The sequence below is a fragment of the Mobula birostris genome, chromosome 5 (genome assembly GCF_030028105.1).
Source record: "Mobula birostris isolate sMobBir1 chromosome 5, sMobBir1.hap1, whole genome shotgun sequence".
Lineage (NCBI taxonomy): Eukaryota > Metazoa > Chordata > Chondrichthyes > Myliobatiformes > Myliobatidae > Mobula > Mobula birostris.
The window spans coordinates 62,264,869-62,280,228 of NC_092374.1; the positions used below are offsets into that span (position 1 = coordinate 62,264,869).

General features: G+C 42.8%; 1 protein-coding gene across 1 annotated transcript in view; it reads right to left on the bottom strand.

The window, feature by feature from the left end:
• The window catches only part of svep1 (sushi, von Willebrand factor type A, EGF and pentraxin domain containing 1), a 264,755-nt gene that overhangs the window by 17,557 nt on the left and 231,838 nt on the right, over positions 1 to 15,360 (bottom strand). Inside the window, exons 42-43 of the mRNA XM_072258150.1 lie at positions 12,569 to 12,742; positions 7,297 to 7,473 (exon numbers count right to left, since the gene is read on the bottom strand). Coding sequence (XP_072114251.1) covers positions 7,297 to 7,473; positions 12,569 to 12,742 — 351 coding nt within the window. The remainder of the gene's footprint in view (positions 1 to 7,296; positions 7,474 to 12,568; positions 12,743 to 15,360) is intronic.

Genomic DNA, 15,360 nt, shown 5'->3' on the forward strand with positions numbered 1-15,360 from the left:
CTCTCTCTCTTTCATTGTCCATCAGTTCAGTTTAGTGTCCTGCAGCGCCATGGCAGAGTGTTCCAAAAAAGAAAATATAAAACGTACTTTACCCCAGACTACACTAAAGTGTACCCCTGCCTAATAGGGGTCAAAAATAATGACAGTGTTGCTCGCTGCACTGTTTGCAACAGTGACTTTTCTATTGCCCATGGTGGGTTAAATGACTGTAAAAGACATGTTGAGGTGAGTTTAACAGGTGTCATTTGTTCATAAGCATGGCTAAAGTTATTTAAACTAGCTGGCTAGCTGCTAAGGAGCTACTCTATTGATGTCCTACATGATGAGGCCAAACTCCCTGTAGACTTGCTTAAAGTTGTAATAGAATAAAAAAAGACTCCATGATAATATAATATAATATAAGTACATATTTTAATGTTATATTTTCTGCATAAGACAATATAATAAGGATACAATTTATGCTTTTATTTCTTTCAGGGACCATATGTGTGTAATATATGTGTCATGGTCTGGTCTGTGAAATCCGCATTTAGGTTCACAGTCCGGTCCATGTTCCTTATTCCAGGTTTGCCGTTTTTCCCCAGTTTCTGTTGAGGCAGCTGATTCTCGTTTGGTCTGGCTTCATAAATACCTTCAGGATTCAGCATCTTGTGGCTGGATTGTTCCTGTCCAAACCCCCTGTCTGAATTCTTTTTCTGACCCTTCCTTCTGAAGCCTTGCCTCGCCTGCACCACTGTCAAGTTCAATCGCTGGAGCAAGATAAGGAACTGTCTATTGTTGTTTTGAACTGCCTGTGTCCATGCCTTCACTAGGTAGGTCTAGCTGTTTGCCGCTACCTAGTGTTGGGACCTGTCTTTGTGTCCTTGCCTTTGCTAGGTAGGTCTGGCCATTTGCCACTACCTAGTGTTGAGAACTGTCTGTATCTACACCTTCGCTAGGCAGGTCTGGCTGTCTGCTGCTACCTTGTGTTAGGAACCACCTTGTCGTATTCTGTGTTCTGTGTATGAGTCCTGGCCCTATGTCCTGTTTCCAAGGAGGATTTGTGGCTCTGTGTTCCATGTTCCTGTCTCTCCCTCGACCAAGGCTCTGCGCTCCTGTCTCTCCCTCGACCAAGGCTCTGCGCTCCTGTCTCTCCCTCGACCAAGGCTCTGCGCTCCTGTCTCTCCCTCGACCAAGGCTCTGCGCTCCTGTCTCTCCCTCGACCAAGGCTCTGCGCTCCTGTCTCTCCCTCGACCAAGGCTCTGCGCTCCTGTCTCTCCCTCGACCAAGGCTCTGCGCTCCTGTCTCTCCCTCGACCAAGGCTCTGCGCTCCTGTCTCTCCCTCGACCAAGGCTCTGCGCTCCTGTCTCTCCCTCGACCAAGGCTCTGCGCTCCTGTCTCTCCCTCGACCAAGTCAAGGCTTCTGGCTTTGTGTTCTGAGGTTCCTGTTTCCCATGACCATGTCATGTCTTTGCCTAGTTCTGGAGTCTGAGCCCAAGTCAAGACCCAGGTTCTGGGTCCTTGTCCAGTCTCTGGCTCAGAGTCCAAGCCCTGGCTCTTAGTTCCTAGTTCCATGTCCTGGTTCCACTATCCTAGTCAAGTCCTAGCCTGGGCTTGGTGTCCTTGTCTTGTCCAGGGTCTGTGTCCATGTCCAGCATTGTTTCCTTCTGACTTCCCCTGCCTTCTTGATAGTCCTAGCCCTGTTCCTTGTACATCAGTGTCTGTGCCTCGCATTTGGGTCTGCCCCCGTATGACAATATGTGTGTGTAAATAGTTTCAATATGTGGTCAAATAAATTGTTGTGTTCTTTCATAATCAAATGTCCTGTATACATACACCCTTGGAGGTCGACTGGTTGGGGAGGGGGGGCGGATATGGAGTTGCGGGGGGTGGGGGTGGTGGCGCTATCTCCCTGAAATGAGTTTTTGCAGGGTGTGCTGTCTGAATTCACTAAAATTAATTCAACAAAACTACAAAGAGAGGACCTCATTGAGCATTTCACACAGTACCAATGAATATATTTGTCAAGTTACTGCCTTGGATTAATAGATGTGAATGAAGATTCAGTGTGCTAAACTCTTTGTGCATTTCTAGGCCTAACTAGTGCATGGGATGGAATTGAGATGGTAAACCAGCAGAAATCCAGCTTTCACATCTTCTCCTTCCACGCAGAACAGGGATGGGCTTTCCCATCTTCCCTCCAGCCTCTGCCTAATAGGCCTTCTCTTCACAGGGGTGGCAGTGATAACTCCTGAGGCCCCGAGAGTGTTGTTGGTGAGTTTAAAATTGGTGGAGTGGACAGAAAAAAAAAAAGCATTCCATGAAAAGGGAGGCTGGCTGAGTTAGAAACATAGAAAACCTACAGCACAATACAGGCCCTTTGGCCCACAAAGCTGTGCCGAACATGTCCCTACCTTAGAGCTACCTGGGCTTTACCATAGCCCTCGATTTCCTAAGCTTCATGTAGCCATTCAGGAGTCTCTTAAAAGACCCTATCGTTTCCGCCTCCACCACCGCCACTGGCAGCCCATTCCATGCACTGACCACTCTCTGCATAAAAAAACTTACCCCTGACATCTCCTCTGTACCTTTTTCCAAGCACCTTAAAACTATGCCCTCTCGTGCTAGCCATTTCAGCCCTGGGGAAAAGCCTCTGACTATCCACAAGATCAATGCCTCTCATTATCTTATACACCTCCATCAGGTCACCTCTCATCCTCTGTTGCTTCAAGGAGAAAAGGCTGAGCTCACTCAACCTATTCACTCAGCAAGAGAGTTGAGGAGGAGCTTGGAGAAAAGGAGGCCCCTTTGTGTTTAGCTCATTGACTGAGTGAGGCTCTCTTGCTCCTACAATGCATGCACCCAAATCATGATCTGGGAATCACTAAAGAGCCTACAGAGCACCAGCATATTCCAAATCCAGGAGTTTTGGGTTAGGATATGAGCTTCCTGTTTCACTGATGCTGGGATGGAGGGTGGTAGTTTAGAGGGACCAAGGGCCACAACAAGGTGAAGAGAGTTAACATCTGGAGAATAACTTTGGAAAAGGAGGAGGCAGTGGTTAGTTGGCAACCTTGTCCACTAAAAGTGCCAATCAGCAGTGGGGAGAGGCCATGCTGAAATCAAAAGGAATGGTAGTATGAAATTAGGGACAGTTGAGAGGGAGATGGATATGAGGAAGTGGTGAGTCTGAGGAAAGTGAGTCTGGGTAAGCTAGGAGGTGTTGGCGAGAAAAGATTTTTTGTGCATATGTGTGTGTCTACCAGTGAGAGAGAGAGGAGGGGGAGAGAGATGGAGAGAGACATGCCTCTATCCACTTCAAAAGAGGCAGCCAACTGAGGAGTGATATAAGTAAATGGAGACATTAGGGAAGATCAAAAGTCAAAGATTTGGATTAAAGGCTGAGCAAGTAGTTGGTTGGTGGAGAGGTTTAGTGTGGCATGCTCACCAATAGTGGAGCAATTAAGTACAGGGATGATATAGGGGATTCAACTGAAGAAGAGCAGAATCAGTACTGAGGAAGTTTTCAGAGATTTGGAGGGGCATGGACTTGGAGGGATTTAAAATCAATGGTGGAAGTTTTGAAAATCCAACTATCACTTTATTGGGATCCTATCATCAGTAAGCTGTGGGGTAATGGGTGAATAGGATTTAGTGCAGGTTAGGACATGGGCTGTAAAATACTGAATTATCTCAAGTTTGAGGAGGTAGGGATGAGGGATGCTGGCCAAGAGGGCATTGAAAGGTGAACTCTACAAACAACGAAGGCCTGAGTGCTGGGTTAAGACGCAGTCAACCGAGGCATAGCAAAATCACCTGAGGTAATAAAGTCATGATCAAGTCAAGTCTAGTCGTGTGAGCAACAAATTGACAACATCCTCTAATCCTAACCCTAATGCAGTAAGTATAAAATACTTCGTGCAAAATGTTAAACTTATCAACCTTTAAGGAAATACTTAGCAGGAGACTGAAGTATGACCAATCTGTTTGGGATACTGTTAATCTATAATTCTTAATTTGCTGACTGCCATTATTAATTTCATAGGATGCAGGAAGCTGGTAATAGATTAGGCTATATGGAAACAATTACATGTTGTTCTTTTTGTACTGTTGCCAATATTCACATTAGAAATGACAAAAGAAAAGCATTAGGAAAAGTGGAAGATAAACTGTTACTACAACCCTTCCTCTGGGAGGACTACTTCTGTCCCTGAGAACTTGATCTTAAATGTCAATTAAACAATGAGATTGAGAACAAATATGAAGCTGAGGCCATCAACTCATAGATCACTTATTATCAATGATTATATGCTTTATTGTAGGATGTATGTGTCTTAATAACAATCACCTGAGAAAACACTTTTATGTTGCTGTTTGTCACTCATTGTGGAGTAAGTCCATAATATCTGTCTATAGTAATGTGACGTGTATGGAGGTGGCTGATAAGGCAAATCTGAGCTCAAAGGTTTGAGGTGTCAGAGGTGTACAGGTGCAGAGGTCCTGAAATCCTCTAACCGGTCAAAAGGACCTTTGGTTCTGTGTATGGTGTGTTTGGTGTAGATTGATGCATAATTTTTGTTTCCTTTGTGCTAATTATGAGGCCTAAGGTAAATCCTAATGATTCACCGAAAGACAGATTAACAAACAAAACATATATTATCTCTTCTTGCTCTCCATGCCCTTGTAATTGTAGATAAGTGTCTCTCAAAGTAAGTTTTATTAGTGAAATGCAAGATGGCTGATGAAATCCTGGTATTTGTGGACACTGCTGCAACTTGGCTAAGTATCTCCACTCAACACAGCACAGCACAGACATTGATTTCACAGACTGAATTTGCTAATGGTTGAGGAAAGATAAAATGCTTGTTAAAAGAGGTAAACTTTGAGGAGCTTGTTCAAGGAGAAGAGAAAGTGGAAGAGATGCATGATGGGAACCAAAGAGCTGCACTCACAATGGAGTGGTTAAAAATGGCCTAAATGGGGGAGTATGGATATATATTTCTGATGACTTTTTGCTTTAGGAGATGAAAGAGAAAGGGTAGGGTAAGATCCTGGGAAAACTTGAAAACAAAAGAAAATGTTAATATTGTGGCAATTCAAACTAGAGGGTATCATAGTGGAGGATGTAAAAGAGACAATGAAAGGAGATTGTTAGAGTGCTTTTTGGGGTTAGCACACATAGCAAATAACTTCAGCAACTGATTTCAGCTGTGAGTCTTCAGGTTTGACTATGAATTGTGGTTTAAATCTAAAATGCAGCCCTGAACAATGGGTTCCTAAGACCGTTAACCAAGATAACTGGAAGACGCCACAGTTAATTGGAAGACCAGACAATGCTGGTCTTCCAATGGAGTACCTGGTAAGGCTCTGAAAACCTGTGCCAACCAACTAGCGGGAGTATTCAAGGACATTTTCAACCTCTCACTGCTACGGGCAGAAGTTCCCACTTGCTTCAAAAAGGCAACAATTATACCAGTGCCTAAGAAGAATAATGTGGGCTGCCTTAATGACTATTGACAGTGACAAAATGCTTTGAGAGGTTGGTTATGACTAGACTGAACTCCTGCCTCAGCAAGGACCTGGACCCATTGCAATTTGCCTATCGCCACAATATGTCAACGGCAGTTGCAATTTCAATGGCTCTCCACACGGCTTTAGACCACCTAGACAACACAAGCACCTACATCAGAATGCTGTTCATCGACTATAGCTCAACATTTAATACCATCACTCCCACAATCCTGATAGAGAAGTTGCAGAACCTGGGCCTCTGTACCTCCCTCTGCAATTGGATCCTCGACTTCCTAACCAGAAGATCACAGTCTGTGTGGATTGGTGATAACATATCCTCCTTGCTGACGATCAACATTGGTGCACCTCAGGGGTGTGTGCTTAGCCCACTGCTCTACTCTCTGTATACATATGACTGTGTGCTAGGCATAGCTCAAATACCATCTACAAATTTGCTGACGATACAACTATTGTTGATAGAATCTCAGGTGATGACGAGAGGGAGTACAGGAGTGAGATATGCCAACAAAGTGGTGTTGCAGCAACAACCTGGCACTCAACATCAATAAGATGAAAGAGTTGATTGTGGATTTCCACAAGGGTAAGATGAAGGAGCACATAGCAATCCTCAGAGGGATCAGAAGTGGAGAGAGTGAGCAGCTTTAAGTTTCCGGGTGTCAAGATCTTTGAGGATCTAACCTGGTCCCAACATATTGATGTAGTCATAAAAAAGGCAAGACAGCAGCTATACTTTATTAGAAATTTGAAGAGATTTGGCATGTCAACAAATACACTCAAAAACTTCTATAGTTGCACCGTGGAGAGGATTCTGACAGGCTGCATCACTGTCTGGTATGGAGGGGCTACTGCACAGGACCGAAAGAAGCTGCAAAAGGTTGTAAATCTAGTCAGCTCCATCTTGGACACTAGGCTACAAAGTACCCAGGACATCTTCAGGGAGCGGTGTTTCAGAAAGGCAGCATCCATTATTAAGGACCTCCAGCACCCAGGGCATGCCCTTTTCTCACTGTTACCATCAGGTAGGAGATACAGAAACCTGAAGGCACACACTCAGTGATTCAGGAACAGCTTCTTCCTCTCCGCCATCTGATTCCTGAATGGACATTGAATCTTTGGACACTTCCTCACTTTTTTTTAATATACAGTATTTCTGTTTTTGCACATTTTAAAAAATCTATTCAATATATGTAATTGATTTACTTGTTTACTTATTATTATGTTTTATTTTATTTATTATTTTTTTTCTCTCTCTTTCCTAGATTATGTATTGCATTGAAATGCTGCTCGTAAGTTAACAAAGTTAATGTCACATGCCGGTGATAATAAACCTGATTCTGATGATTAAATTTTTTATTTGGGTGTCTGTCATGTGGGTGCAAGGAGGGAGGTGTGAGGTGGTGTGTAGTTCAAAAGGAGCATTGTAAATATGGAATTGTCCTTTGATCTTTAGCACATGAAATGCCGTGTAGTGTTGGGTCAGGGAGAGCTTTGCCTCTGAAAGGTTCTCAGTATGATGCCTGCTGTATCTCATTTTGTTCAAAAAAGAGACCATTTCATGTCTACCAGCACTTCTTTCTGGTTACTTAGTTCACATGACAACAGACATAACTTTGTTACACAGTGAGGTGATCTGATCACAAATGCACTGTTTAGTGTCTAAATGGCAAGATATTGCAGAGGCACGATGAAAGACCAGGGAACCAGTAGATTATCAGACACTTGCATTATACAATCCATCACAGTATGCTTTTAGTTAGCCAAATAACATTGTATTTCCCTACTTACTCTCACAAGTGGCAGTGATTGGACTCCATGTCAGGTCAGGAGCACAGATTATGCTTGAGTTCCCAAGAAGCCGATAACCTTTCTGGCAGTGAATAGTCACTTTTTGCTTTACATAGAAAACTGTGTCTGAAAGGATGATACCTTCAGGAATGTTAGGAGGGGCTGTGCATTGTTTTGCTGTTAAAAAGGAACAGATTCAAATCATTTTATATCTTTATATCATGTTTCTTTACAGTCAAGATACAAGATAAATAAAGACATTCCATTATATGTTTCAGTTGAAAATATTCTAGTTGAATAAGCAGCTCTTCCGTGAAATCTATAAATAGACTAAAAACAAGTTGGCAAGATGCTGCCTCTTTTGCCTGGAAGAGAGTTCAGAATTAATAGCCGCAATCTCAGGGCATTTCAGAAAGAAGGACAGAGAAATTTCTCTACTTGGAGGGCTATGAATCATTGTAACCCACTTCCCAACAGATCCTTGGACATCGACTTATTGAATACATCCAAGCCTGAAAGCAAAATGTTGCAGGTGCTGAAAATGTGAATAAATGAGAATGCTGGGAATATTAATGAGCATAGGTAATATCTGTAGAGACAGAAAAAAGAGGTTAGTGATCTTTCATCTTTTTCAAAGACCGGTAGATTCTTTGACACAAAGGTTTTCAAGGAAGGAAAGTATGGTGAGGTAAAGCTTGTACACCTTACTAGATCTTTAAAAAATTTTATTTATTGAAATACAACGTGAAATAGCTCCTTCCAGCCCTTCGAGCCACACCACCCAATAATCTCCTGGTTTAATCCTAGCCCAATGTCAGTTTAATTTACAATGACCAATTAACATACTTACCTGTACGTCTTTGGACTGTGGGAGGAAACCAGAGCACCTAGAGGAAACCCACATGGTCACGGGGAGAACGTACAAACTACTTACAATCAGCAGCAGGAATTGAACCTGAGTCGCCTGTACTGTAAATCTTTGTGCTAACCACTACACTACCATGCTGCAAAGATGATGGAGCAGCTTTGAAGGAGGCATTTTTCCTTCTACTGCTGTTGCTTAAAATGGTCTCCAACTAAATTAATACTGCCAGGAATTCCAGAGAAGCTATCCTTCCTTAGTTAACAACACCCAGTGTGTCATTCATTCCCTCTTGGTCGTGTTGTCAACAGGACTGTAAGTTAGTTGGGGGTCCCTCCATGCTAGGAACAGGATTTGGTACCAGTTGGACAAGATACTGGGATCCCTGAGGCAGAGGAAGGCAAACACTAAGAAAATTTGTGAGCTTTTCAATGGATCAGTAGGCTTATCTGAAAATAGGTGCCTCAGACTCTCAGCGGGAAAAATTGCGAAGATTAATGAAAATGTTGCCAGGACCTGAAGGCCTGAGTTACAGGGAGGGGTTGGACAGGTTAAGACTTTAATCCTTGGAGCATGGGAGAGACTGAGGGATGACCTTATGAGGGTGTATAAAATCATGACTGGCATATGTAAGGTGAATGCAGAGTCATTTTACTTGGGAAAAGAAATAAAAAAAACAACAAATGGACCTTGGTTTAAGGTGAGGGTGGAATAATTAAAAATGATCCAGAGGGGCGACTCTTCATTCAGAGGGCAATATTTATATGAAATAAGTTGCTAGAGGAACTGGTTGATGCAGACACAATAAGAACTTTTAAAAGCATTTGTACAAAAACATGAAAATGAAAAGTTTAGCAGGATATGGGCTAAACATAGACAAATTGGATGAGCTTAAATGGGCACCACAACTGGCATGGTTGGGTTGGGCTGACGGGCCTGTTCCTATGACCAGGTCGGACTTATTTCCAGATCAGCAGCTTGTGCCACCCTCAGTCTCTGGCCGTGCACAAGAATTGTGATTCTCTACTCCTTAAGAGGATGAGTAATTACTGGAAGCACCAATGGATGGCAATAAATACTTGACATTTCAGGCTGAGAACCTCCATCAGGAGTGGAAAGGAAGGACGAAGAAGCCAAAATAAGGTGGTAATGGGAGTATGGAAGGTGACGGGTGAAGCCAGGTGAGGGGAAAGGCTGGTGGCTGGGTGAAGGGGAGATGTAGTGAGAAGCTGAGAGGTGATAGATGAAAAAGGTATTTGAAGAGAAAGGAGAGAGAAAGGGAAGGAGGAGGGAAGTCTGAGTTTGTAATATACATGTCTCTTCTGATGAGTTGAAGAGAGGATTTGTGAACACCTCAGCATATCAGTCCAAGAAACCGTCCAGTATTTCAGGTATTATTCCATCAAATTAATTACAACTCAGTTAAAAGTGAAGATCAGAATTTCTAAGACTAATACTACTCTTTTAATACAGTTTATTTCTAGCAAGTGTATCTCTGGAAAATGGTTTTTAAAACCTGAAAAAAACATGAGAGGCACGTACTTTTGGAAATGAACAAACTATTATAACAATCACCAGTAACAATGACCACAAGGTAATAATTACTAGGAAGAAGAATTCACCATTGTTCTGTTAACTACAGGTGTTCCTGAACTACTAGCAGTCTGCCTCTTGAATCTTCCATTCTGTTTTGACTCTAATCACTGTCTTTACCCCTGATGCTGTTCTAAAGCAGCTCAAAGCAAGTCCAAGGTATTGCTTCAAACAGAATTCAACAATTAAGTTGATTCTATATTAAGTAATTAATCTACACTTCCAGTCTTGTCTCTCAGGATTCCTGCACTCAAGGTTGTTTTCTCTTGCCTCATCCAGTATCTCAGATTTCATTCATCTCCAGAAACACTTCACCTAGAGATGCCTTTTGTTATTCAGTAACCTTTATGGCCCCCTTTTAGCCATCATCACCACCGCTTGTGCCATTCAACCCACCCTTGTCTTATCTCCTGTCACAGGATGGCCCTTCTGCTCTCTCCTTCTCTCCCACTGTTCTCCTTTCCTCTGCAACTTTTCCCAGCTCTGATGAAGCATTAATTGCTTGAATTTCCACTTTACAGATATTGCGTGACCTGCTGTGCATTTTCAGCAGTTATTTTCTTTTACTTTGGAGCAAGGAGGATATATGAGAGCAAGGAAGCTAGTGAAAAATGTTGTATTTTATTTTATTTTAAAATTTTATTTATTGAGAGACAGTGCGGAAAAGGTCTTTCTGGTTCTCTGAGCCATGAGAGGCCCAGAGGATTAAATCCCCCAGTTTAATTCTACCCTAATCCTGCGACAATTTACAATGACAAGTTAACCTACCAACCGTCATGTCTTTGGACAGTGGGAGGAAACCAGAGCGCCCAGAGGAAACCCACATGATCACGGGGAGAACGTACAAATTCCTTACAGGCAGCAGTGGGAATTGAACCTGGGTCGTCTGTACTGTAAGGCGTCATGCTAACCTCTAGGTTATTGTGGCGCTCCTTGTTGGGAGGTTCTGAAACTTCATGCAAACATTGTCCTTAATTTTGTAATGCACAATGTCACTGAAAACACATAGCATTGCAATTTATATCCTCCCAGGGAGAACTTGACCAAGTGATGAGGATGTGTTGTCCTAGCTCACTGTGGTGATGGATAGCACCACCTCTGTCAGTCATCAACTGATTGGGACAGACATCAAGTGCTGCTGGAAGGTCATCAACTCAGTGAAAGGTGCCGTTTAGTCTGCCTGAAGCCTGTGGTTCTTCCTGCACGGTGAGGTGTCCGTGGAGGGCTGCTGTCGACTGGCACATTGCAGGCTGCAGGGATGCACTGAAGCTTGGGGCTGCCAAAACAAAGAACCTATGGAGCTCAATTCAAAGTCACAGTCCTTCTGGTACTGCACATTGAGCAATTGGTGAATTGTATCTCCCCAGATGGTCATGTAAGTGGCAATGGTGCCATCATTTTAAAAGCATAAGTACACACTAATGAATGTATTGACCACAAATGTAAAAGTTTTGAACTGTTTCTTCTTTTATATATATATATATATATATATATATATATTTTTTTACTATGAATAAAGTTTATTTTTGTAATATAAAAGATCATTTGTCAATTGAGATATGTCAGCTGCCATTTCAGAGCCTTTGGGCAGAGAGCTCCTCTCGTGCTGTCTCAGCCACCTGACCATGTTCCTTGCTTACTCAATGTCATGAAGGTTGTGTTTCTACTGGGGGAATGGGGGGGGGGGGGGATGTCTTCTGTGGAGGTAATGCGACTGGAGCATACAATGAAACAGAACTGGGCAGCCCAGCAGTGTAGTGATCAGCACAACGCTTTACAGTACCACTGATTCCCACCGCTGCCTGTCAGGAGTTTATATGTTCTCCCCGTGACCGCGTGGGTTTCCTCCCACAGTCTAAAGATGTAACAGTTGGTAGGTTGATTGTTCATAGTAAATTGTCCTGTGATTAGGCCAGGATTAAGTCAGGGGTTTGCTGGGTGGTGTGGCTCAAAAGGCTAGAAGGGCTTGTTCTGTGTTGTATCTCTCTCAATCAATCAGCCAGTAAATAAATAAATGAATAACACCAAAACACACAAGAACATAACTTTACACTGGAATCAGCAGTCAGGAAATGGGTGACCTGCACTTATCTTAACATTAATTCAGTCCTTAAATAAAGGATCCTGACTGTACTTCTGTGATAATTATGGATCCTTGTGAAGCATGAATTGATTCTGACTTTATTGTTTCACTGTTCACAGACATGCAACACTAAATTGATAGGTGCTTCTAACTGGTTAAAAACTAGATCATCCTGTTTCATTTTGTTGATGAACTATATATACTTCTTCACTTACACGTGATTAGAAAATCCTAACAAGGTATCACCCATGAAATGCTGAATATCACCATAATGTTATCAGGCATCTCCTCCAAGAGGACCCCAGCCTTGTCATTGGGTTTGGAGGCTTGTGTGCCTCGATGACCCAGAGAGCAATGAATCTGAAGTTAGGGCGTTATGCTTTTGCTCTTGGTAGGGTCATCTGTGTCAAACAAGTCAAAGGGTAGAGGCCAGGCTAAGAGAGGTCCACTGGTCCTCCAGCTCTGGGGGCTCAGCTCAGGGCTAACACCCCATTCTGGTCAAAAATAAATGTTACAGAAACAGCAGTGAAGAATCCCTCTGTGTCTGTGTGCGATTGAGGATCCTGAACCACACCTGGGGTATAATGGAGAAAATGGCCAAGAACAAACAGAGATGGAGGAACTTCGTTGCTGCCCTGAACACCAGCAGCATAATGGGCGGTAAGTAAGTAAGCTATCAAGCATTTCATATCATGATTAGGCAAGGAGACAGAAGAAGATTTTATGCTAGTTACCCTCACAGCGGGGAAGAGGCTGACTCCATGTCCTATTCGCAAGGCAGGTGATGTTCTCAGGCCCAATGAGATGATAACCAAAGTCACAAACAAAGCTGATGTTGCTCATGTATCTGCCTTCTACTTCAATGGCCAATGCATTTTCCACCAATGGGTGTGGCTCGCATGTAATTCCTAAGTAAACAAAATATCTTTAGAGATCACATATATAGAAGGAAGAAAGTCTTGCATTTCAATAGAGCCCAGTAGGAATTGAGGTCATTCCATAGATTTTAAATCCCAAAATATTTTTGTAGTATGGTCACTGTTGAGGAAAACACAACAATCAACTTCTACAAATAGCATGGAGATAGAAGGGCACATGTTAGTTTATCAGTGATGTTGACTGAGGAGTTAGGATATTGCATGCAGATCTGCCTTGCCCTTTTTCAAAATCTTGTCAACAGATTTCTTAAATTGCTTGTGAGGACATACATGCCTGAGTTTAACATGTTATCAACAGGCAACATCTAGGACGGTGTAGCACTCCTTCAAAGCTCCACTGGAAGACCAGGCTTGATTGTTATGTTTATCTGTGATAGAACTTGGGCTCAGACCTTTCTAACAAGGTTATTCAGAGCCCTTATCTGCTTCTCTACTAGGTGAGTAACATTTTGCATCCTTATCTATGTAAATGACCCCATGATTTCAATTAATATATGCTCAGTGAATTTGTCTCCTCAAACACAAGGAAATCTGCAGATGCTGGAATTTCAAGCAACACACATAGAAGTTGCTGGTGAACGCAGCAGGCCAGGCAGCATCTGTAGGAAGAGGTACAGTCGACGTTTCGGGCCGAGACCCTTCGTCAGGACTAATTGAAAGAGGAGTTAGTAAGAGATTTGAGAGGGGGAGGGGGAGATCCAAAATGATAGGAGAAGACAGGAGGGGGAGGGATGGAGCCAAGAGCTGGACAGGTGATTGGCAAAAGGGATATGAGAGGATCATGGGACAGGAGGCCCAGGGAGAAAGAAAAGGGGGAGGGGGGAAGCCCAGAGGATGGGCAAGGAGTATAGTGAGAGGGACAGAAGCAGAAAAAGGAGAGAGAGTAAAAGAATACATATACATATATACACACACTAACAGATGGGGTATAAGGGGTATGGGGGCATTATGGAAGTTAGCGAAGTCAATGTTCATGCCATCAGGTTGGAGGCTACCCAGACGGAATATAAGGTGTTGTTCTTCCAACCTGAGTGTGGCTTCATCTTTACAGTAGAGGAGGCCGTGGATAGACATATCAGAATAGGAATGGGACATGGAATTAAAATGTGTGGCCACTGGGAGATCCTGATTTCTCTGGCGGACAGAGCGAAACAGTCTCCCAGTCTGCATCGGGTCTCGCCAATATATAAAAGGCCACATTGGGAGCACCGGACGCAGTATATCACCCCAGCCGACTCCTGTCTTCTCCTATCATTTTGGATCTCCCCTCCCTCTCCCACTTTAAAATCTCTTACTAACTCCTCTTTCAGTTAGTTCTGATGAAGGGTCTCGGCCCGAAACGTCGACTGTACCGCTTCCTAGAGATGCTGCCTGGCCTGCTGCGTTCACCAGCAACTTTTATGAATTTGTCTCCTGAAGTTTTAGGCCAAGTTAAACTGAAATTTTTTTTAGAAGGATCAGGTCTGAGATTGTTGTATTTTCAGTGCAGACAATAAATTAATCCCATTTCATGAAAAACCTGATCACCATCTGTTAACCCTATTTTTCTTTCTCCACTGATGCTTCCTGACCTGTTGGATATTCCCAGTTTTCTCTGTTACTTCAGATTCTCAATCATTCAGTATTCCGAGCCTCTGAGCTCCAGCAACTTTTCCCGTTGCTCATATTCTCCACTGCAACTCTGATCTATGAACCTTTTGTTGGAATCGGTTGTTCTTTATGTTTTTAGTTAGGTAGTAATTGAATTAATGTGTTTTTAGCAAGACCCTAACAGGTGTATGTAACAAGTAACAAGTGAACTTGAATTTTTAACTTGTATTTTCACAAGTTGCGGCATTAGACTCCACCTACTGGTGGTAAAGCAACATAACAGCTACATAACAATTTGTCACCTTTCATTTTTCATTGGCTAAGTTTAAACATGCTATGCCTGAGTATCTTCCAAATGGCCCTCCCTTAACTCAGGAATTTGTCTTTGTCTCGGTATAAAAGTGTCTGTTTCCGCAAAAATTGCCATCTTTGTTCTTAGTCATAGCCTTAGTTCTCTTTGCTCTTTGTTCTGCAGTTTCATGTGCTCTGTATCTGTTTCTTTGTTGAAAAAAATCTGTTTCTTTTGTTTTAAACTTTCAACAAACGATTGTGAAGCAACAAATTCTCAACTCATTTTTGGACTCGTAAAAGCACCTGCGGATTGACAGTCATCAGATCTGACCCTGTTCCACTCTCAGTCATTATTTGTTCAGCAGCCTCATTTAATCTCCGCATTCTCACAGATAGTCCGCTGGTTTTCCCTTCTCTGCAGCTTTAACTTGTTGTTTTATAGGACACTACCTGCCATTCCCTCTCCACACTTGCTGCCTGACCTCCAGCATTCTCTATGTTAATTTCTGGTACTGTTCACATGGCCTTCACACTGCCAAGCAAGCCGAGAAAACCCTAGAGGTGGACTGCACGTTACATGTATCCAGTCGCTTCAGTTCCAGCACAGAATATGTTTCCAATTTGATTGCTAAACCTCCTCTTTTTCTCCTGAATCTTAATTTATCTTCCAATCTCCCAATCGTTCTCTTGATCAGTCTAGATACTTG